Consider the following 22,286-nt stretch of genomic DNA (forward strand, 5'->3'; position numbering starts at 1 on the left):
TTATCAAAATGTTCTTTTATAGTATAAAGGTTGATATATAAGTATGTCCAACTTTATCGGCATGCGTTGCACACAGAAGTATATTAGCGAAGGGCGATATATACTAGCATATCTCAACTGCTTGATTGCTTGAATCAGTGCAAAATGTTAACTATGTATCTTATTGCCCAGCTCTAATCTGCTAAATGTGACTATAAGGCATGATTTTAATAAAATATTATAAACATTGAATTTTTTTTCTGTAACGCTGCTTTGAAACAATGTGCGTTGTGAAAATAAATAAAAATGTGTCTTGACTTATGCTAAAATATTAACGTTAACTTTAAAAGTACATTCTCTTAACCTAGTTTAATGTTCATTGACTACTATTAGTCTGCCATTCAAGGGTTTATTATCTCCCTCAAAACATGAGATCGGTCCACTCAGATCTGTCAATCTCTTCCAGCTCAACCAATAGCGTGCGTTTGGGGCGTGGCTTCTTTTCACCAATAATTAACATAAACACAAAAGTAGAGCACATTCATTTATCTTTATCACACATAGATCCAACTGTAAAGGCAGTTCAAATAAATGATGTGCATATTGTAATATTACTATAGTTCATTAACATAAAATAAAATACATCTACAATACTTTATAACACCCTTAATCTAACATTCTCCCATGTTAATACAACATATCACAATGGCCAAGTTATGGCTATTTAATATACTGTGGTACTTTAACACTTTAAGTCAATGCCACTCGCAACAAAATCTTTAAATTTTGGCAATTTCTAGAATCCCTGAAATTAGATTTCCTTTTAACATTTCATACAATTATTGAAACAATTTTTTCATTCTTACATTTTTAACCCTACATTTACAGCATTTTATTTTCATTTTGCAAATAAACCCTTAACTATCTTCCTGTCAAATAGCGTAGCACCATGTTTGCATTGCTGTCCTGCCTTCCTCAGTCTCGGCAGTGAAAAGCACCAAGAACCGCAGATTTATGTGTCGTTAATGCAGACCCTACAGTAAAGTAACAATATAAAATAGGCAAAAACATCAAAACACTTGAAGACAAATAGCAAGCACACACAATGGCTCAAACAGAACAGTGTTTTTTTTTAGCAGCATAAGGACTGCAAGTGTGGAGGTCTCAGGTGTCCTCTGGACTCACATCAAGCTTTCTCTGAGGGATGTAGAAGTTTTGGGGAACTGTGGTGTTGGTTACAGTAGGGAAGGAGACGGGTGTGTGAAAGAAACTCTGCTGGAGGGCTTGACCGCCTTTAGGTGTGCTTACCAAAGCCTGCAGGAGAGAGGGCAAATATAAATATGACTGTCTTAAACAACAGAGGACTATTCACACAAACCAAGGAAGGCTCAAAGTTACTGATATGGAAAGTACACTATAGTCCAAAAGCTTGAAGTCTGTAAGATTTGTAATGTTTTTAAAAGAAGTCTGCATTTATTTGATCAGAAATCCAGTAAATATCAGTAATATTGTGAAATATTATTACAATTTAAAATAAAAGTTTTCTATTGAATATATTTTGAAATTTATTTGTGATGGCAAACTGAATTTTCAGCAGATATTACTCCAGTCTTCAGCGCAGTGCTGGGTAGATTACTTACAAGTTGTAGTCTGTTACTGAATACCAATTACATTATTAAAATTGTAGTAAGTATTGTAATCTATTGTTACACATTTGATTAGTTTTTGATTGCTTTTAGATTACTTTTGATGTGACTTATTTAAAACAAATAGTATAATCTTGTTTTGTTATCAACAACAAGAAGTGCATTAAACATTATATTACGTCAGGGTTTCCCAAATGATGAAAAGCTAATAATTGATTAAATCTTACAAATGTAAAAATAAAAACAATACAATTAAAACACTAACAAAAAGATGAAATATTTTATTTAATGCTGTGTGGCCTCTCAATTTTCTTTTCTTGTACATCTATCTTTATGAGGACATTCATTGACACAATGCAATCTCTAGCCGCTTACCCTAACCTTACCCATCACAACTAAGTGCCTAACCTGAACCCGAACCCTTACCCTAAACCTAATTATAACCTTATCCCCAAAACCAAGTCTTGACCCTCAAACAGGCCTTTAAAGGGGTCTCAGAAAGTGAGGACCGGCCAAAATGTCCTCACTCCAATGGTCTAAAACTCAAACTGGTCCTCACATAGATAGTTGCGCACACACACACACACACACACACACACACACACACACACACACACACACACACACACACACACACACACACACACACACACACACACACACACACACACACACACACACACACACACACACACACACACACACACACACACACACACACACACACACACACACACAGCGCCACATAATCCATTAGAAATAATTATAATAAGATAATTTTATAAGTTGATTTGATATTCAACATTTCTTATTATCAATGTTGAAAACAGCTGTGCTGCTTAATATATTTATGTGGAAACAATAATATCTTTTTTTTGGTCATTAGGAAATTCAAAAGGAAAACATTTATTTGAAATGAAAATCTTTTGTAGTTGTCACTTTAACGCATCCTTCATCCTTGCTGAACAAAATTATTGTTTTTTTTGGAGGAAAATAAAATCTTACTGAAATCTTGATATTTTGTTATTGGCCAGGTTTTTTTAATTTTTGTATTAATTGGAAGCAAAATAAGGTTTTCAACAGTTTTCCATCTAGTCTAATGTAGATTATAATAGTTTAAATCATTATATAATGAATTGTTAATATATATATATGGTAATATTAATTTACATTATATAATTTCACAAAAAAATTTTTTTTGCAACAGTAACTTATACATAATCTCTTACAATAAATGTTATTGCGTCGCAGTGGTTGTACCTGTGGTATGCTGATGAGGGTGACGGGCTGTCCGTGTATTGAGGCCGGCTGCATAGCTCGGGCAGGAGACATGGGCTTTACAAAGATCATGCCCTGGTGAGGGAGCCCTGGGTGGGGAGATGGCAGTGTGCTGGACGCCTCAGGGGTGGAGTTCGGTGTGCTGGTGCCGGGGATAAGGCCCAGGTTCTGCAGTGTGAAGTTGAGAATAGCAGGACTAGGGCTGTGGATGCGATGGCTGTGAGAAGGAAAGGGGGACATGTGCGGTATCCGGTGGAGAGGGAGCCGGGTGGGGGTAACTTCTTGAGGAAGATGGGATCTGGAACCTGGAAAGAATGGGAATGGCTATATCAGTGATTGTTCAATTCATTACATGCAAGTTTAACTGTATGAATACCGCTCTGGACAAGAACCCATATGGCTTGGTTGGTCACCGTGATTTCTTTGGTCTCTGGATATTTTGTTGATCCTGGAACAACACTCCTGGTCTCAAAATTTAGTCTATCCCTACCCCTAAACCCAACCCTACCAATAGCTTATCCCTAAAATCAGAGGGAAATGATAGATGAAGAACACTGATGTAGAAGCACCTAACCCTGGTTGTAAGCCTAAACTTGACATAAACTGTAAACTTTTCCCTTTAATCTGATTGGTAGATTGGAATATTGTTCCAGGATCAACAAAGATGTTGATCCAGTAACATGTTGTTCTTTGTGAAATCAAGTTCACCTGGCTAGTCTAATGCTCCCTGATGTTTACTGTGAAACATTCTGGACTATATGACAAATTTGGGTTCTCATCTAGGTTCCACTTTTTGAGCACTGAATATCCATGTTGATTCTATCTGTTTGATTACTGGAATCTGGTTAAGTACTTATCTTGGGTACTAGCATACCTGCGTTTGGGGTGTGGTAGATGTTATATGTTGGTGTGGAGGCTCTGGAGATTTCTCCATTGGAATACTGTGGATCTCTGAAGTTGAGGATGGACTGCTGAGGGATCGGAATCAAATAACCTGCAGGGATCAAAGTCTGAGGCAAAAATATAAATTAGTCTAGATTGTAACTCTTATGAAAATAACAAGCAAAACACACCTAAAACAATTAGGACAATTTTTGAAGATGTGTGATTCCCACCTCTGTATGCATGGCTCCAGATGGCAGCCCCATGTCCTGAAAGGGAACGCTGATCTTCTGGGCCTGCGACTGAGGTGGTCTGACAGGGGTCAGTCCTGCCTCGTTGTCTGAGGTCTGAACCTTCTCCTCCTTCTCCAGGAAGGTCTCCACGCTGAGCTCCAGAGGCGCTGTGCTGGTGGGTAATGAGGGAGGCTGGTTCTCACAGGGCTTGGTGAACTCCAGATGCAGGGCTCTCGGGGAAGGCCGGTTGGAGACAAAAGACCCTCTACGGGCCTTTAGACGAGCTTGAAGAATCTCACACAGCTTTGGAGAACCGCTCTTAATAGGACACACACACCAGAAGGTTGAAATTGTTACTAAATGTAACATCAGTACAAGAAATAGTGTTGTCAAAAGCACCGACTTCAGTGCCAAACCGGTACTGACATTTAAAAAATCTTTCCTTCTAGCATTTTGAGCACTGTTGAATGGATTCTTAAGATATTTTCTTAATTCTGAAGATATTTTAATGAAATCCGAGAGCTCTTTGTCCCTCCATTGACAGCTACGCAACTACCACTTTGATGCTTCAAAAGGTTCATAAAGAGATCATAAAACGAATCCATTTGAATCGAGCTGTTTAGTCCAATATTTCTGAAGAGACACAGTCACTTTATATGATGAACAGGTTGAATTTAGGCTTTTATTCACATATAAACATTCATAATCTCACACATCAGTTGGGGTAAACGGAACTCAAGTATGTTTGCTTGATGTGCAAGAAGTTCTCAGGAACCAATGCAATGAGGTTAATTCTCGTGTTACGCAGCACGGTTGAGCTTCAGCAAGTACCAATGGGGTTCATTCTCGTGTCTTACCATTTACAATATATTCTATATCTATATATTCTTTAGCAAACACATGAAGTAACCTCACCTTTGGCTCTATCCGCTGCAGTTTGGATGGACTTCCCACTAAGCTCTTTTCTCCACATGCTCGTTTAAGGGTTGAGGGACTTGTCGGCTCTTTACCGTGCGATGACTGGTGGTTGGTTTGGTTACTGTTGGTCGTGGCAGCCGGTGATGTCTTTGCGTTTGCACTCCCTGGGCTCTCAAATGTCATTGAACGGACCGCTAGGCTGGTGGGCTGTGGTCTTAGAGAGGTGGGGTGCATGTAAACAGCATATGACCCGCCTGCCTGGTGCTGAGGAATCAGAACCGGGATGATTGGGGAACACTTAGTCGAAAGGTATGAGATCGCCCCAGCGGGCAGAACTGGGATCTGCATTCCTGAAGGCCCATAAGGCTGATGATTGCTAGAGGACGAGGATTCTGATGAGTGTGAAGGGCTTCCATTCAGAGCGTCCGTCACCTCATTGTTCGGTTGAATATGATGGACCCTGCAAGTCAAATCCATAGGTGTTATGTCTGAAATTAGTAGTTCACCGTCTTTTTTTTCTGTTCTAAGAAGTTGTGTTTACTTACGTCGATTGTTCATCTAGTTGCTTTTTGCAGATAGCAGCCAGATGAGCCATTTTGTTTGTGTAGAACTCACTGTTTTCAGAATCACCTATCAGACAAGAGATGGATCATTAGTTTATCATTATCAGAACATTATTTGGCACTGTAAGATTTTTGTGGTAATATTTTACTGTAAGGTTTAATTTGTTAACATGAGCTTACAATGAAGAATATTTCTACAGCATTTATTAATCTTAGTTAATGTTAATTTCAGCATTTACTAATACATTTTTAAGAGCAAAAGTTGTATCATGCATTGTGAACTAACATGAACATTTATATTGACTAACATTACTCAATACAGGTCAATAAAGGCTTAAAATATATTGTTCATTGTTAGTTAATGCATTAACTAATGTTAAGAAATGAGACCTTAATGTGTTACCACTTTTTATGTTATAGAAAGAATTCAAAAGCATGCTCATCAAGGCTGCATTTTATTTTTTTTAATCCAAAATACAGTATAGTCAAGTCAAGTCATCTTTATTTATATAGTGCTTTAAACAATACAGATTGTTTCAAAGCAGCTTCACAGTGATGAGAGGAACATGATGCATTTTGGCTGTTGTTCAGCTGAAGTCAGTTCAGTGTTGAAACAGTAGTATTGTAAAAAATATTACAACTTAAAGTAATTGAAATAGTGTATTATAAAATGTAATTTATTCCTGTGATGCAAACCTGAATCCTTGCTAAAAGTATTAATATCTCTCTCTCTCTCTTGATTCGATTTCAAAGAGACAATCTCAAGCTGGGAGGCAGGAGGAAGACAAACTTGAGTCTTTTTACTATTAAAGGGTTGGTTCACCCAAAAATGGAAATTCTGTCAGTAATTACTCACCCTCATGTTGTTAAAGTCGTTATTTTTGGGGGGTTTTGCACACAAAAAGTATTCTCGTCGCTTGATAAACTAAAGGTTGAGCCACTGTAGCCACTTGGACTATTTTAACGATGTCTTTACTAACTTTTCTGGGATGGCAGATATCGATTACATAGAAAGCCTATGGAGGAGTGATCCAGCTCTCAGATTTCACCAAAAATATCTTAATTTGAGTTCCGAAGATGAACGAAAGTCTTACGGGGTTGGAAACAACATGAGGGTGAGTAATTACTGACAGAATTCTCATTTTTGGGTGAACCAACCCTAATAATGACTGACCTTAGTTGATATCTGAAAGTAGAAAATTCCCACAGAAAACAGAAGATGATCAGTCAGTTGCTTGCTTACGATGAAACAACAATAATGGCTCACCTGTCATTTTAACAGGACTAGAAGGTGCAGAGTTTATTTTCCTGCGGTCGCTCTGTATGCTCTTAACCAGCTTGACTAAGGAATTGTGGCGTGTAAAACCTCGCTTTGTTCCGGGAGAGGAAAAGAGATTTTTAGCACAGTTATCAACAGAGGAACGAGACTCCAGAGGCCGTGATGCTGATGATGTAGTAGAGGTCCCCAGATCTGTAAACATAACCAACACCAATAAATGATATAAGAAGTGAAAACATGCACATTACTTCGTAAACACCGTAAGTCTGAATAAGATTATAATCAAGTCAGACAGGTCACACTCACCCTTTGGAGATGGTAAGTCTTCTGGTCCAGTCCACTTGAAAGCAGGCTTTCTTCCTCTATCCTCAGTCACATGCACTTTCTTTATCAGCTCTAGGCTGCTCAGAACATTTGCAATGTCATAAAGTCTGCGGATCTTAGCTACAAACAGAAAAAGGAATAATCAGTTCCATCTTCACTACAATGACTGAGTTTTAGGGTAAGTTTACATGACAACGTTGTACTAAAACGGTAAGTTTTTCCTTTGCGTTTTCCACGTACAGATGACACCATTGTCAAAATTATCCCTGTTAATGCCAGGCCAGTGGTTGACGATGTCACTTCATAAAGAAACATTACGCGCCTATAGACCTTATGTAGCCACGCCCCTTTTTAGCACTGCGTTTGTCTTCCGGTTTGTATTTCCCACAGCGATCTTACGTATATTTATGAATGAACTTCTCGTTTTAAAATCTTACTGGTTTACTGACATTTGTTAAGACATGCTTTAAACATTATAATGCTTGTGATAACTTTTGTTAACTCTACAATAAGTAAATCCACTTCAACAGCCAATTACTCTTGGACAGCGATGCCATAGAAATATACAGAGCCACCGCAAAAAGGTTAAAAGACAATTTCATAAAGATGGCTGCGTGCTTATTTCTCTGGAGCATAAGGTCTATAGACTGAACACGTAATACGCATGACATCAACTTTTCGTAGTTTACAGATGATAACAGTATCTTTTTTTTTTAAGTGCACTTTGAACCCCGTTTACAGGCCCCCAAAAAGCTGTTGTCATGTAAATGAATGGCCAAAACGCGTAAAAAGTTTTCTGTTTATAGTTCAAAACGGTGTCATGTAAACCACCAAAGCATTTTTGGCCAAATGAAACCCCTTCGCTGTGAGCGCTTGAGAGCAACACAGCTTTTTTTTTCTTCAGTTGAGACGCTTTGCTTGCTATGATATGGAATATCCGTGGAAGTGTTACTAGTATCTCATTTCAAAGAGAGTTTGTTTCTGTATTGTTTCTATCTAAAAATGTCGATACAATGTAATGTATTTGCTCTGGCTTTTGTTTTAAATTACTTTATTCCGTTATTATGCTTTTTGTTGTCATCTGTTGACGTTGTACAAGCAGAATGTGGTGGTTGGTCAGTGTTGTATTTGTCCCGCCCCTCCTCCACTGTGATTGGACGGTTGGGTAAAAAGTGAGTGATGAGCGCTGTTTTACCCAAAGTTGAACATTCTTCAACTCTAGGCGACTGGTAAAAAACAGCAATTGGAATAATACACTAGCCACAGGGAAAAAAACGCTTTGGTGGACACAGATGGCCATAGACTCAAGTTTTAATAAATCAGTTTCTATTGGTCGAGTACATTTGATTATGCACTTTTTAAATGATTTGTATCGGTTTTCAACTACCAAATGAAACGGAAAACATAAGTGCCCTCCACTATCACAATGACCAGAGTGTATTTTATATGTACGATGAGAACAGCACTCACTTTTGAACTTGTTTTTGTCCTGATCCACCACGTGGTCTTCACCGATGAGGATCTTGGCAGCTATTTCGAGACTAACCACAGGAGGGCTGGACACCAGGAACAACATGACGAATTTCTGACTCATCACTCTCAGAGATTTGTCTTTTCGACTATTCGCTGAAGCTGCTGGGAAAAAGCAAAGTTGACAGGTTTTATTCACGGAGTATGCATAGCACGAATCGGTGTTTGAAATCTGCGTACGAGCGTTTTAACGAACAAATCATGATTTGATTCGTTACTTTTGTACTAAAATGGATTCTAAATGTACGAAGGCTGGTATTATAACCGTGTTCAGATGAAATGTTACATATATTTAATCTTAAATGTGCAGTATGTAAAATTGACAACTCGCGGTTGAAATGGTTAACGTTACTGCAGTCAAGACTCAACGCTTATGTGGGCTGCCAGATTAAGAACACGCAACAGGAACGAACGCAATTGACAACAGAGAGCCTTACACTGAGATGATGAGTTTTAATATGCCTCTGGTCATAGAGTTTTTTTAGATGGATTCTGAGGCTTTTTAGGTCGGATAGAACCTGCAATCTCTGACCTAGTTTGTTTGCTGGCTTCCATGGCTGCAATATGCTGCGTTTTCTGCCCACTGGAAACTAGGTGTGTTGAAATACTATTGGGTAAATTGGCAGTGTGAGGAATCACACAGACCAAAGCAAAAACAGACATTCCCACACAGAACTAACATCTCGAAGTAGAATAACTGGCTAGAATTGCTTTTCGGAGAAACAAGTATGTGAACTTATCATGTTTCCTAAATCTCTGCCAACATATTATGGTAGTTTTTTGCTTTAGTACAGTAAAAAATAAATATAAATAAAAATACAATCTACACCTTTAAATATATTTCATCATATACAGTACGAAAAAATGCATTATAGCAGCTACGATGTTTCTCTGCATAAAACTCCATCTGTGTATTTTGTTTCTCTCAACAATGGAATTTTGACCTGGAGTGACTTATAGTCAAGTCAAGTTTAACTTATTTTCTGGAAAATACGTTACTCCAAATTAACATTAGAACAAAATTAAGAACAAATGTATGTGCGTACGTATGTGTTGTGAATAAGGTGGACGTTTTTCATGAGAAGAACACACAGTTCATCTGAGTGTATGAATACAAAATAATGAATGAGACCCAATGTCAGGCTGTGGCATAGTTACCTGCTTTAGGATCTGTTCCTGAAAGCTCTGCTTGACCAGAGTCTCCATCCATTTCGAAACTGGACATTTCTTCATTCTCCTTCTCCTCTCCTTCCAAGTCGAACTCTCTCTCTTCTCGCTCTAGGTTCCTTTGACGGATCTGGTGCATCAGTTGCTCATAGCGGTTCTCTTTGCCAGCCCGCTTCAGCACGGCAAGTGTGTGCGCAAGTTTCACCCGGCCGTGCCACGTGTAGCAGTTCTTGGCCAGCCGGCTGACCATGTTTAGGCTCTCGAGAACGTTCATGATGTCGTAAATACGCCGTCGTTCCACATCTGAGAGGATAGTGAGAATGGAAGCCATTAGGATTGATGAAACAAACATGATTGATGACTGAAATAAGTAGTTTTGTTTGATCAGTGAGTGACTTACTCAGTTCTGTTGCCACATCGTCGAGGCTGATTTTGTTGTTTACAGCAGGATTGGGGTAGTTTGGGTACCTTGCAAGAAATTTGTAACACAGCAAACCCAGGCTTTTGTCTTTCCGACTTATCTGGAGCTTTTCTACTTCTTCCCCTTGCTCAGGCTCCTGTGTGGCACGACAATGGAAAACACACAAAGCATTTCAGCAATACAGAGGCAGAACTGCAACAAATAGTGAGACTCTGAGTACTGTTACACACACACACACACACACACACACACACACACACACACACACACACACACAGACTTGTACGGATGATACCTGTGAGTTCTCCGATTCGCCACTGTCCACGGCTTGTTCTTTCTCGCGGTTGCGAATCTCAGGACTGGCCGCACTGATGAGCATCTTCAGGTTGGAGGTGGGTGTCCAGGGCTCGCTAGACGGTGCCTCAAGGCCCTTAGTAGGTGTTGTCAGTGGCCCCATGTTATTATGGCTCTCAAGTGATGAAGCTTCAGATGCTGAAGCCTTATTTGAGTTTTTTAGTGGTGTTTGTGGTTCGACAAAAACATGCCCCTGTTACATAGAAAACACAATAGGTCATCATGATCATAATCACAAAAAAAAATATTATTTTATGTAGTAGGACAATAATTTGTACTGGTTCTTCAAGTCACTATTTTGATGACATTTGTTACACCAAAATACTTGTAACTGACCTTGTCATTTGTTGATGCTGCCTTCAATGGACTTATTAAAGGCTTCTTGATTAATGTTTGACCTTCTGATAATGTACTGGACATTTTCCACCTAAAAAAATAAATAAAAAACACACGAGGCAAAGATTCAATAATCAACGTTCACTTACACAGTTTTAAATTACACAATCAATAAATCAGTCCTACCGTTTCTTCACAGCATTATACAGTCTTGGAGACAACATTGTGAAGATCAGTCACGCGTATAACTCACACACAGCTTAAACTAATTTAAAAAATGTAACAGATATGAATAAATGTGCATAAATCAAAAAGTATTTTGATTTCAAATTAGTGTTGATATTTTTGCGCTTGGCAATAACTGCCAAGCATTCCAACGAATGGCTACGGAGACCTTAAACGAAAACACACCCCCAACTGACAGCGGCCAATGAGAGGGCGCGAGGAGGCGGGACTTCACCACGTCCCGCGCGCCTCCACACTTTTTGAAATCTTGGCGCGGAATCTAGCAGATTGCAAAATACTTAGTCCGGAAGTTACTAACTTTCCTACAACTCTAAAGAAATCGTTTATCTGCCCGATTGTCTTGCGCTTTTAATAATTTAACAGTCTAGATAAACTATTAATATTCCTGAGTTATTTTTAAATTACCCGACTAAGATTACTAGCATAGGTAGCTAACAACTCATTTACTTATCTGCTATATATTGCATTTAAATTATAATATGGTATATAATAAGCGCTCGGGAATGAATTATGTACTTATATACGTTCGTATTTACATCAAGATTGTAGTCATGTTGGCTCATAACACTACAAAACTAGAGGTTTCACAGTCAGTTAGCGCGGGTTAAAAATCCAGAGAGCCGCCAGTGTGATTGGTGTCCTAAGGGTAAATGTATGATAATATAAGGAAATGAACGTACGCATTATAGAACAAACCATTGTTTTCGATTAATTTTAGTTACTAAAACGGATGTTAGTTAGGCTAAGCCAAACAATCCTGAAACTATCCGCAAGCTTACAGCCAACTAACGTTCCCTCACATTACACTACTCTCCATTCTCCATAGAGTAAAACAACAAAAACATGACAAAATATAAAAAACTACTCACCCAAAAAGAGAAATGTACCTCTCTCACATACTACTCGGCATCGGTCGTGCCCATAAATCCGTAGGAATACTTTACAGATACTGTATCACACGTTTACAGTTCCAGGTTTCCAAGAATATCGGATCCAACACTTCTGTAAGTTAACCCAAGTCACATTAAAGTAACCGTGAATAAATAAAAAGTGGAAACAAACTGCATTTGATGCACAGCTGAGGAAAAGTTGTATGTGTCCGTTTCCTAGTGAGTAAAAAAGTTTATTTGATCAGTCTGACCATTTGTCCCGCCTAGATACTGGACACACAACGCGCTACACTCCGCCCCGCCTCCACACTCCTCTGCGCCAATCACAGCTAGAGGAACCCAGACTGGAGGCAGAGTCAGACTTCCGGCTGTTACTACGACTGCAGGTCATGGGGGTAAAAAACTCAGTGAACCTGGTTGTTACCAGAGAATGTCTGTTACTGTATGTTGTTACTTGTTGGGGGAAATAAGCCTTTGCTTTTAATTTTAAAGTCAGAAGTTCAACATTACCTAAAAACAATAATATGTTTGGAGAAATAAGAGCTGAAAAATGTGTTTCTATTTGTAAACATGTTCATATTTTTATTTAATTTGATATATTTTCATTTGTTAATTCACTGTTTTTCATTTATTTATTTATTTGTTTGTTTTATTTTTATGTTTATTCAATTATTGCCTGTATTTGTAATTCTTCAAAACACATTTTCTTTCAGTTGTAAGCAGGGCCTAAAATTAATACTTGGCAAGCGCCAAATGCGAGTACAAATCGGCGTTGGCGAGTATGTGAAACGGTGTTACTCGCCAGTTGGCCGGTCACATTTTTATGAATTCTAACTATGCATTTTCAAAAACAATGATACTCGGGACAGTTTACGGGCCAGCGCTGCATCGTCATGAAAGTTTAAGCCTTGACTTGGAAACTTGAAATTTAAGCGCAAGGAGACGCAAAATGGAGCTCATTTCGTTATTCACGTGCTGCTCTTGCAAATACTGAATTGAGCTTCTTCTTCTTCTTGCACTTGAGCGGACAAATTCACACAAAATTATAAAAAAAATTAGCGAGTATCCTAGGAAACATATTCGGTTATGTCTATAAACAGATGAGAAAGTAAATGCATGTGTATCAGTATTGGTATATTAGATCCGTGCATTCGCTCTTAAAGTGACAGCAGCCTAATATTCCTGCTGTTTGCTGTTTAATCAAACAACAAAGGACAAAGAAAAAAATCACTGCTCTTGACTGAATACCTTTTGCAACTTTATTAAGGATAAATTAATAAAGATGTTTAATTTATACAGTGAAGACTATGCCGTGGTAGTTTACATTTGTTTATTAAAATTCTGTACCTGAAAACTTGTTAGACCTACCCGAAAAGCACTGTTTATTTCATTTGTATCTTTGTTATAATGTATTTATTTGTGTTTGTAATTTGATTTCTTGTTCTTATTTTATTTCTGACTGTTTACTTGAATGTTTTCAATTTACATTGGGCTAGTGGTTTTAGCCATGGTCTCGAAATTGGAATAGATAATTGTAATTTTTTTCACTGGCATCTAAAATGTTGGTGTCATAACTGCCTGTTTTTGCAAAAACAGTTTCATAGCCGGTAAAATATATTTATGGCCGGTACATTTTCTAAAGTCAACGGCCATTGGCAGGTGGCGCAAAAAAGTTACTTTTAGGCTCTGGTTGTCAGTATAATTATCTGTTATTATTATTAATATATATTATTATATATAATTAAACATTTTGTTTTCGCAATCAACAGTATGAAATCTAACTTTTAAATATTAAACCAATCTAGAATTATCATGCTATTGTTTGTTGTTGATATATCGCTACCAACACCGCCTTTATTTGCCGCTAGGTGACACTGTGCGTATTCGCTGTTGACGTTTCCATGGAGACGTTCACCGGTATGAAGCGGCGAGAGAAGCCTAGTGTGCGCGGAATGACGTAATGTGATGGATTGAAGCTGCTGTAGCGCGCGCTGGTCCCGCGTGCACTCACTCACACTCACTGCTGCTCCGCATCCCTCAGCGGACACCCAGCGCTCCTGTTTGGGGTGAGTTGTCTCTTTTATCTTCTGTTCTATCGTCATTAAGTAGATGCTCGGTGTAAAATATGTTTAATCAAACCTCATCTATAAGCTTCGCGGTTTTAATTGTTGTGCAATGTTACATTTTTATATTAAATCACTTAAAAACCAAAGGATCTCGACTACAATGCGAGCGCTGTGAAGGAGGGGTTGCTTGATGATGGCATATATATGATTTCTTAAATTAAGAGTCTTTATCCATATGCATGGATTGTGAAAAAATGTCATAATGTTTTTAAGTATTTTAAAAACTATTCTTCAAATAAATATTTGTTTGTGTGTCGCGGCTTACGTATTGTTCCCGAAAATCCAACTTGCCCAATATGTCAGTTCTAGGGTTAGAAAGTTTATCTAGACACGTTTGTTATAAATTGGATGCCCTAATATGAATTGTGATATAATATAATTACATTAAATAAATGTCATCGTTTGCAAGCTCGCGTTGTTCAGCAGAACACAATATAATGCACTTGAACATCTAATAATATGACAAATTGCTTGTACCGTATTTAGTTTAAACATTTAATCAATACTCTTGAAGTTTAACAGTTATTTTGCCCTCACTTAGTTCTTTTTATATAAAAAATTAAATTAAGTTTGCTTTGTCTTGTTTTCTTCTGTCACACATGCACCTGATTATGTAAAGAAGACCAAGTCTGGAGCGAAAGTACCTCGATCTCTGGATTTGGAGGATTTTACAAGAACCGACTGTGATGTAAAGCTGCAAGATTATGGCACTATGTCATTTGAAAGATTTCAGCTCATCGGGAAAATGACTTTGTGAATACCGAAATGTGTAATTATGAAGTTGGGGTTGCTGGTCACAGGGGCCCTTCCCCCCTTCCCGATGCCTGTCACAGAGCAGCCGTGCTGGGCTTCATCTGAGGGGATGCACCATGGTGTGATCGCACGTCTGTCCTGCCCCAGACTCAATGAATCGCACGAATGAATGGACACTACTGTGGCAAAGGGAATTAGCTCGGTTGCATAGGGACTTTGGATTCGGGAACACTGGAGCAGGTCTGAGAGCGTTGGATTTTTATTTGAAGAAGTGCCGTGGATACTTCAAGGAGTGTTTTAGGAAGATGTCTGAGTCGGGAGCCGAGGCGTCTACATCTCAGCCTCAAAAGCGGAAGCAGGTAGTTCATGGTCTGGATGATCAGAAAAAGGTGAGTGTTTCGATTAGAGATACTCATATCTTACTTTTCGAGGAGAGCAAAACTCCCACTCCCAAAGCTGCCTATTTTCCTAAATGCCCCTAATATGCTTTTGTATATTCAGCTTCCAGATACTAGGATTGTGCCTGGATTTGATTCTTCAGTCGCTGTTTGCAGCATTTCAATCATTTACTCCTGGTTTCACAGACAAGCCTTAAGCCTAGTCTTTGACTAAAATGCATGTTTGAGCTGTTTTAACTGAATGCAACTTGCACTGGCATATCTAAAAATATGTCAGTGCCATTGTCTTGGGGGGGGGGGGGGGGGGGTATTCCAGAAAGCAGGTTATGTGACATACCCAGTATGTTTAAGGTAGTAAGCGGATAATCTCAATTTACGGTTCCAAAAACGGAGGCAACTTTCAGGGTATGCAAGTAGCCATAGCACTTACTCTCTGAACATAACCTACTCCAGAGCAGCTTCTGTTCTGTTCAGGTAATGTTACAAGGTAATGTTAGTTTTATTATAATATATAACTATGTAATTCTCATCTCACACATCTTTGATCATCTTTTTTTTTTTTTTTCAACAGGACGTTTTCTATGCTATAATGTAGCATAGCGATATAATAAAATCGATATAGCGATTTTCTATAATAAAAGACATATATGAGATGATATACGGTATATCTTTCCTTTCAAGCAATGTGGAAGCAAAATGACAAAAAAACAACAACTTATACAGCCAAGTTATCTTTACAATCACAGACTGTTATTTAGTTTAATCAGTCTTTCTTTTTATAATTAGCATCAAACAAACGTTATAGTTCTATTCACAGTGATTAAAGATTATTAAACGAAAAGATTGAAAAATGATTGCACAACCAGCAAATAGGCACTATGTAAATCTGCATTTAACAAAAGAAGTTTCTTAACGTCCGTTTCCATGGCGACTCGTCGATTCGTCGCTCTGTTGAGAATGTCTGGTGTGTTAACCGTTAACATATTCTGGGTTGGATGAACTTTCTCCCAGACACGTTTTTGGAACCAGCATAACCTCGAGTAAGCAAGGTTTGGTTTAAAGGGATTGTTCACCCACAAATTTGAATTAGCCTATGATTTATTCACCCTGAAGCCATCCAATAGAGCCATTCACTGCCATTATAAAGCTAGGAAGAGCCAGGACATTTTTTTTTTATATAACTCCGGTTGTATTCGTCTGAAAGAAGAAAGTCATATATACCTAGGATGACTTCAGGGTGAGTAAATCAAGGGATAATTTAAATTTTTGGGTGAACTATCCCTTTTATCAACCGAGAGTTCAGTGCATGTTTGACGGTAAAGATAACCGTGCTTTCTGGAATACACACCAGTAATGTTTTTTCTAAGGCACGTTTATAAAAGCTACTTTAATGTCCTTATTAAACTAAGGCCTAATCCCGGCTTAATCTAAGCCTTGTCTGTGAAACCTGGCAATACAGTTTTATTTGAATGCTAAGGGAGAAACTTGGAACACTTTCACCTTGGCCATGCTGCACATTATCCGGTGATTTATGGTCAGCTGAGGCCGTGCACGTCCCTTGGCATATGGCCCAATAGCATAGCACCAGGTGCAATGGCCGCTTAATTGACTTGTGTTGAGATTTGTGTGTCTACTTTATGACTGCTTGCAAATGCATGTGCTGACCACAAAGCTTGTGGAAAATGTTAGGCTTTATAGCAGTGAAGCGTGAGAAAAACGATGCCAGAGTTTCGGTGTTAATGTAAGAGTGTAATTTGCTTTTTTTTTCTTTTTTTTTGAAATCCTTGGTTTACCAAGGCTCTCAGTGCAGATTACCAGTCATGCAAGTTGTATGATAAATGAAACTAATAAACAGCTAGTAATGCACAATAACTTTAGGGCAGTCCTCACAAACCTGAGTGTTCTTTGCATCCGATCCGATCCAGTTTCGCCCCTTACATTGTGCTCTCAAGAGCTGAGCTAATTGGCTTAGAGATTCCTCAAGGCCCATGTTTCACTTCCGTCTTTGGGAATCAGATTTTACGTGTAAACGGATACCCGTTTGCTTGCCTCTCCAAGTATGACATGTTTTGCTTGGTGTAAATCCTAGCGTGAAGCGAAGAGATGAGGCTTGAGCTTCCTGGTTGCCCAGCTGGATCCTTTAGGGGCATTTTGGTTTCTCGCCCAGACTTAAAGGAGAGTCTTGAAGGACTATTAAAGTATACAGACTAATTTGACTGAAATGCTTGGTGGTGGATGGCTTTTTTTTCCATCGTCCTCTTTGGTTTGACTCGATTAGATATGCAAAATTGATCACCTGGGATTCTAGTCGAACATGAATTAATTAAAGTAGCAAAAAGCACAGCTGCTGTTTTCCAATTTTCCAGCATGATGAACTCTTGTCAGGACATACGCCTTCACTGAGTCGAACACACACCGTGACATCAAGAAGATCGTTGGCATAAAGACCAAAAATCAAGTAACTAATTGCATATTCAAGTTATCCAAAGGATGATATGAATCAGAAATGTGTTCAGTATGAATGTGACACGATATTTTGCATTGCACAATAGTTTCTGTTAATTGAAACCAGTGGTTTTGAATAGGTCTATCCGTCTGCTATATACGATCCATTGTTTGTGGAATAACAGGGGTCTCCCTGGATCTGACGCTAGGTGTTTCCCAATTACCTCATGCTATATAGATTTTCCTGAGAGAGCTGCTCCTGCTTTGGTTAATTGGATTTTCTCTCTACTATTGGCCCTGATTTTTTGATTACGTGTGTTCATCAAATGACTTTTCCTGGGAGAGTCGCAGGTAATGCACTTCATTCTGGAATTGCTCGCTGAGGTGAAGCTTACATCATTTTTTTCAATGTGAAGCTATGAATTTTAGATTAGGGCCTAGTAATGACAAAGAGCCACTGAACTCCAGTCCTCTATTCATTGACAGCAGGAGGGGTGAATCAATGAAGAGGATGAAATACATTAATGAAATGGGTATAATTGAAAAAGCATAGTGGCTTATATTGAGTGGCGTCTTCATATATTCTCATGAATGTTTCATTGCTTTGTTTTGCTTGGTGTTTTCTGCATATGTTCTTCAATTCTCACTGCAAAAACACAATGGTATTTTAATGGTTAGCTATTGCATTTCCATTGATCTCAATGCTTCGCTGCCTTATGCAGCCCTGCATTTATTTGTCTAAATTATTGGCTACTTTTGAATGTCCATTATGGCATCAAATTATTTTTTTGGTCCCAAAAAAGGTTACTCTTGATTGTATTGGTGTGCAATATTGGTCTACGGTTTTTGTCTGTAATTTTAAGGGTTCAATCATGTTTTCGTGATATGTAAATCTGTAATGAAGGGACAAGTAGTTTTGTTGTAGTATACAGTTCCTTAGGACAAAAAGCAGTAAGTAAGTACACTCAATTTTTTTTATCAAGATTTACGAATATCAATTGCTGCATAGTAAAATTCCATCAAATTTAATTGGAAAATCCTTACATATTTTAAGATTTTTAAATGAGTAAAAAAGCTAGAGCTTAATAAAACATTTTGTATAAATCTTGATGGAACAAGGGAATGGACCATTTCAGTTTATGTGATTCGTATTCCAATTAAATTTGATGGAATTTTAAAATGTAGTTTGAAACGTTGTTAAAACGTACTTGTACTTAAATAATTGTAATTATAATTTGATTATATTATTAGGAACAATCTGTTAAATTATAGATTTTTCAGACTCTCAGGTTCATCTTGTGCTTGTTTTATCAACCACTGACACTTACTGACTTTCTGATTGCTGAAGAACCTTAGCTCTTTCCTTTTGTAATGGTTAATTTCACAAACAGTCAGTACTCAGACAACCTTTTTTATAACCTGAACCTTTTGAAACTAAAGGTGTGTTCACACCTGTCTTGTTTGGTTCAATTGAATCGAACTCAAGTTCTTTCCCCCGGATCTTTTGGACAGGTGGGAATACAGCAATCGCACTCGGGTGCGGACCAAACGACCGTACCGAGACCGAGACCCAGCTGAAGAGGTGGTCTCGGTCCGGTTCCAAACGAACTCTGGTACGGTTTGAATTTCTGTCCAATGAATGGATGACCTAGCACACGTGTGGTTTTGTTGACAAATTTCAAATTCAACATTGTATTTGGTCCGGACCAAAGCAAGTGAACTAGCGGATTTTCCCAGTGTTAATACACCCTAATCTAACATGAAAAGGGTCATTTTTACACTAATGTGTGCATAAAAGAGCAGAATTTAATCTTATTGAATTTGCCTATTTTTGAAATTGGTTGACATGGCTACTGTGTCAGTAGTGTACACTAGACCAAAGGCTGTGTTTGTTGAGGCCACACACAGTGGAAACTGACAGAGCCAGCAAGTGCTGTTATCTTTCCTTCACTATTTTGAGTAGTTTTGGCTGAAGACTCTGTTTAAAGGGATAGTTCACGCAAAAATGAAAATTCTGTCATCATTTACTCACCCTCATGTCGTTCCAAACCCGTAAGACTTTCGTTCATCTTCGGAACACAAATGAGGATCTTTTTGTTGAAATCTGAGAGATTTTTGTCCCTCCATTGACAGCAATGGGGGGGACAAAACATTTCTCTTCAAATATTGAAACTAAACCGCTCAATTCATATGGATCATTTTTTGCGATCTCTTTATGAACTTTTTGAAGCGTCGATGTGTCAGTTGCGAAGCTGTCGATGGAGGGACAGAAAGCTCTCAGATTTCATCAAAAAGTTCTTCATTTGTGTTCCAAAGATGAACCAAAGCCTTACGGGTTTGGAACAACATGAGGGTGAGTAATTATGACAGAATTTTCATTTTTGAGTGAACTATCCCTTCAATATCTTACGGCTTATTAAACATTCTAGGAGAGTTAACAGGTGAACAAATTATGAACAAATAAATGTTCAAAAATTTTCAAATATTGCTTTTTAGGAACTAAGATTCTAGATGGAACAGGGAAAAAGCTTTGACAGATTGAAAAGTTGCATGTGTTTTTCTTCTGAATCATGCTTGGGAGTTGGGAGAGATTCCCTGTGCTAAAGGGAATGGAAGAGTGACACTAATTGCACATCAAACTGTTTGGCTGTGACATCTTGGACATCAGATCGCTCTCATTAGGAGGATGAGAAACCTGTGTGTTTGTGCCTGAGCTGTTGACATGACTGTTTGTTTTGATCGTCTTCACTTTGAGTCATAAAAGTGTTATAAAAGTGTGTGAAGTGTTAAAGTGCATATGTGTTTTTGACTTATTAAGGCCACTGCCATTTCTTTGATATTGATACTCTTTGGGATAATTTTGACAGTAAAGAGAGCTAATGGTGTTTTGAATGTTTTTGATGCCAAATAACCCCAAATATGATGATCTCCCTTCCATATGTAGCCTATGTATTTTTTAACTCATTTATAAAAAAAAAAATTCTAATTAAAGGTACACTTGCAACTTTTGGCCCTCCAGCGGTTAAAAAAACAAAACTGCATGCATTTTGCAGAAGATTGTTTTGGTTGTGCTTCGGCTCTGTGTGACTGTGTGGATGAATATGTTTATCCACTGTTCATAAAACATTCATTACTAGACTTAAGAGATATAACCAGTTTAGATGGATAGGATCTCAAGCTGACTGGCTGAAGACGTTACTGTAGCTTTACCCATTAATAGACACGGTACTTCCAGCACAGCTACAACAACCAAAATGAAATGACCCTTCACAACAGATAATGCTTTACCATGAACTCTGTTAGAGAGCGACATATGGCAATTTATCGTTCAATAAAATACATTACTCACCTGTTGAGTAATAAAAACACATCTCCGCTTCGCTTTTACAACATTTCAAATCCCTCAGTTCTCTCCATCTGTGAAAAGCCAAGCTAATGTTGGTTTTTGTTTTATTACGTCTGCGGAGCTCTGTCTTGTTCTCTTCTGGCCAGCAGACTCTCCTCTGATCTGCACGTTTTTTTTATTTTTAAACGTGTGATTCCCCGGAGGTTGGAGATTTAGCGGCTCCATGTCAACCTTTCTCGTTCGTTGTGACAACTAACTTATTCCACTCCAACACCAAACACAAAGTAGCTGGAGCAACTTTTCTCTAGCGACATGTACACAGTTTCCTGCGAAAATCATAAAATCTTTAAAATATAAACTCTTATAATCAGTGTTGGGGTAACTCATTACAGGTGACTCGAGTTACGTAATCAGATTACTTTTTCAAGTAACTAGTAAAGTAACACATTACTTTTTCAATTTACAACAAAATATCTAAGCTTTAAGAGAGCTTTAATAAGCTTTTTCAAACAAGTAACGCTAGTTACTTTTTCACATTTATTGACTGACAGCTCTCCTGTCCCCATGTTGAGAGAAATAAAGTGAGGTGTTGTGTGCGCTGTGTGAACATGATGGTTATTTTAGTTCTAGAATAAATGTGAACATGCATTTACTCATTTCACTTGGACAAAAACATTAATTATTCCTCAAAACGAATAAAAAGAGTCAAATGCAATCTCAGAATTTTATGTAAAACTTTTATAATTCACTATATTAAATTACACAAATATATTTTATGCATTTAATCTCACTTTATTAACCAATGTATTTGCTGCTGACCTTCAATGATCCAATTCAACCATACTAATAAGCAAAAATTACTTTAGAATAAGAGTGTTGAACTTCCTTCTCCTGTATCCTATTGTTCTTTAATCCAGAATGGCAGCACAGCTGAAAGTTTGAGCAGCGCCCTCTACTGTACAGGCGTGAATATGCATTTCCTTCAGCCTGACGTTTATTATTTCACTTTTGGTATGAAAGGGCCTTTACATTTGGCAAAAATAAAACTTTTTTTGTTAGTTACTTTTTTGGGAGTAATGCAATATTGTAATGCGTTACTTTTTAAAGTAACTTCCCCCAACACTGCTTATAATATTACCATAGTGAATCAGGGTAAGACAAATTGTTTTAAC

The 22,286-nt window shown here is 38.0% G+C and overlaps 2 protein-coding genes across 7 annotated transcripts in view; one reads left to right on the plus strand and one right to left on the minus strand.

Moving 5' to 3' along the window:
* Window positions 1–510: 510 nt before the first annotated feature.
* e2f8 (E2F transcription factor 8) lies at window positions 511–12,278 on the minus strand. 2 transcript variants are annotated; one of them, XM_082157395.1, is made up of 14 exons: window positions 12,026–12,278; window positions 10,911–11,001; window positions 10,516–10,767; window positions 10,200–10,356; window positions 9,791–10,102; window positions 8,573–8,734; window positions 7,085–7,222; window positions 6,767–6,970; window positions 5,482–5,566; window positions 4,934–5,396; window positions 4,019–4,336; window positions 3,778–3,913; window positions 2,886–3,208; window positions 511–1,293 (listed from the first exon to the last, which is right to left on the minus strand). In XM_082157395.1, the coding sequence occupies exons 2-14, from the start codon at window positions 10,992–10,994 to the stop codon at window positions 1,144–1,146; spliced, it is 2,784 nt and encodes a 927-aa protein (XP_082013521.1). In that variant the 5' UTR covers window positions 10,995–11,001; window positions 12,026–12,278; the 3' UTR covers window positions 511–1,143. The 2 variants fall into 2 exon arrangements, with proteins under 2 accessions (XP_082013521.1, XP_082013520.1); XM_082157394.1 differs by having other exon boundaries at window positions 8,573–8,737.
* A 35-nt stretch (window positions 12,279–12,313) lies between these two features.
* Window positions 12,314–22,286, plus strand: part of nav2a (neuron navigator 2a) — a 206,573-nt gene continuing 196,600 nt past the window's right edge. For 4 of the 5 annotated variants that reach the window (XM_082157208.1, XM_082157210.1, XM_082157213.1 and 1 more), the window contains exons 1-3: window positions 12,314–12,441; window positions 13,915–14,112; window positions 14,792–15,314. In XM_082157208.1, the coding sequence (XP_082013334.1) occupies window positions 15,078–15,314 (237 nt within the window). In that variant the 5' untranslated portion in view covers window positions 12,314–12,441; window positions 13,915–14,112; window positions 14,792–15,077. The remainder of the gene's footprint in view (window positions 12,442–13,914; window positions 14,113–14,791; window positions 15,315–22,286) is intronic. The other variant, XM_082157209.1, reaches the window with a different exon arrangement.

Source organism: Leuciscus leuciscus, assembly GCF_965113295.1.
Source record: "Leuciscus leuciscus genome assembly, chromosome: 2".
NCBI lineage: Eukaryota > Metazoa > Chordata > Actinopteri > Cypriniformes > Leuciscidae > Leuciscus > Leuciscus leuciscus.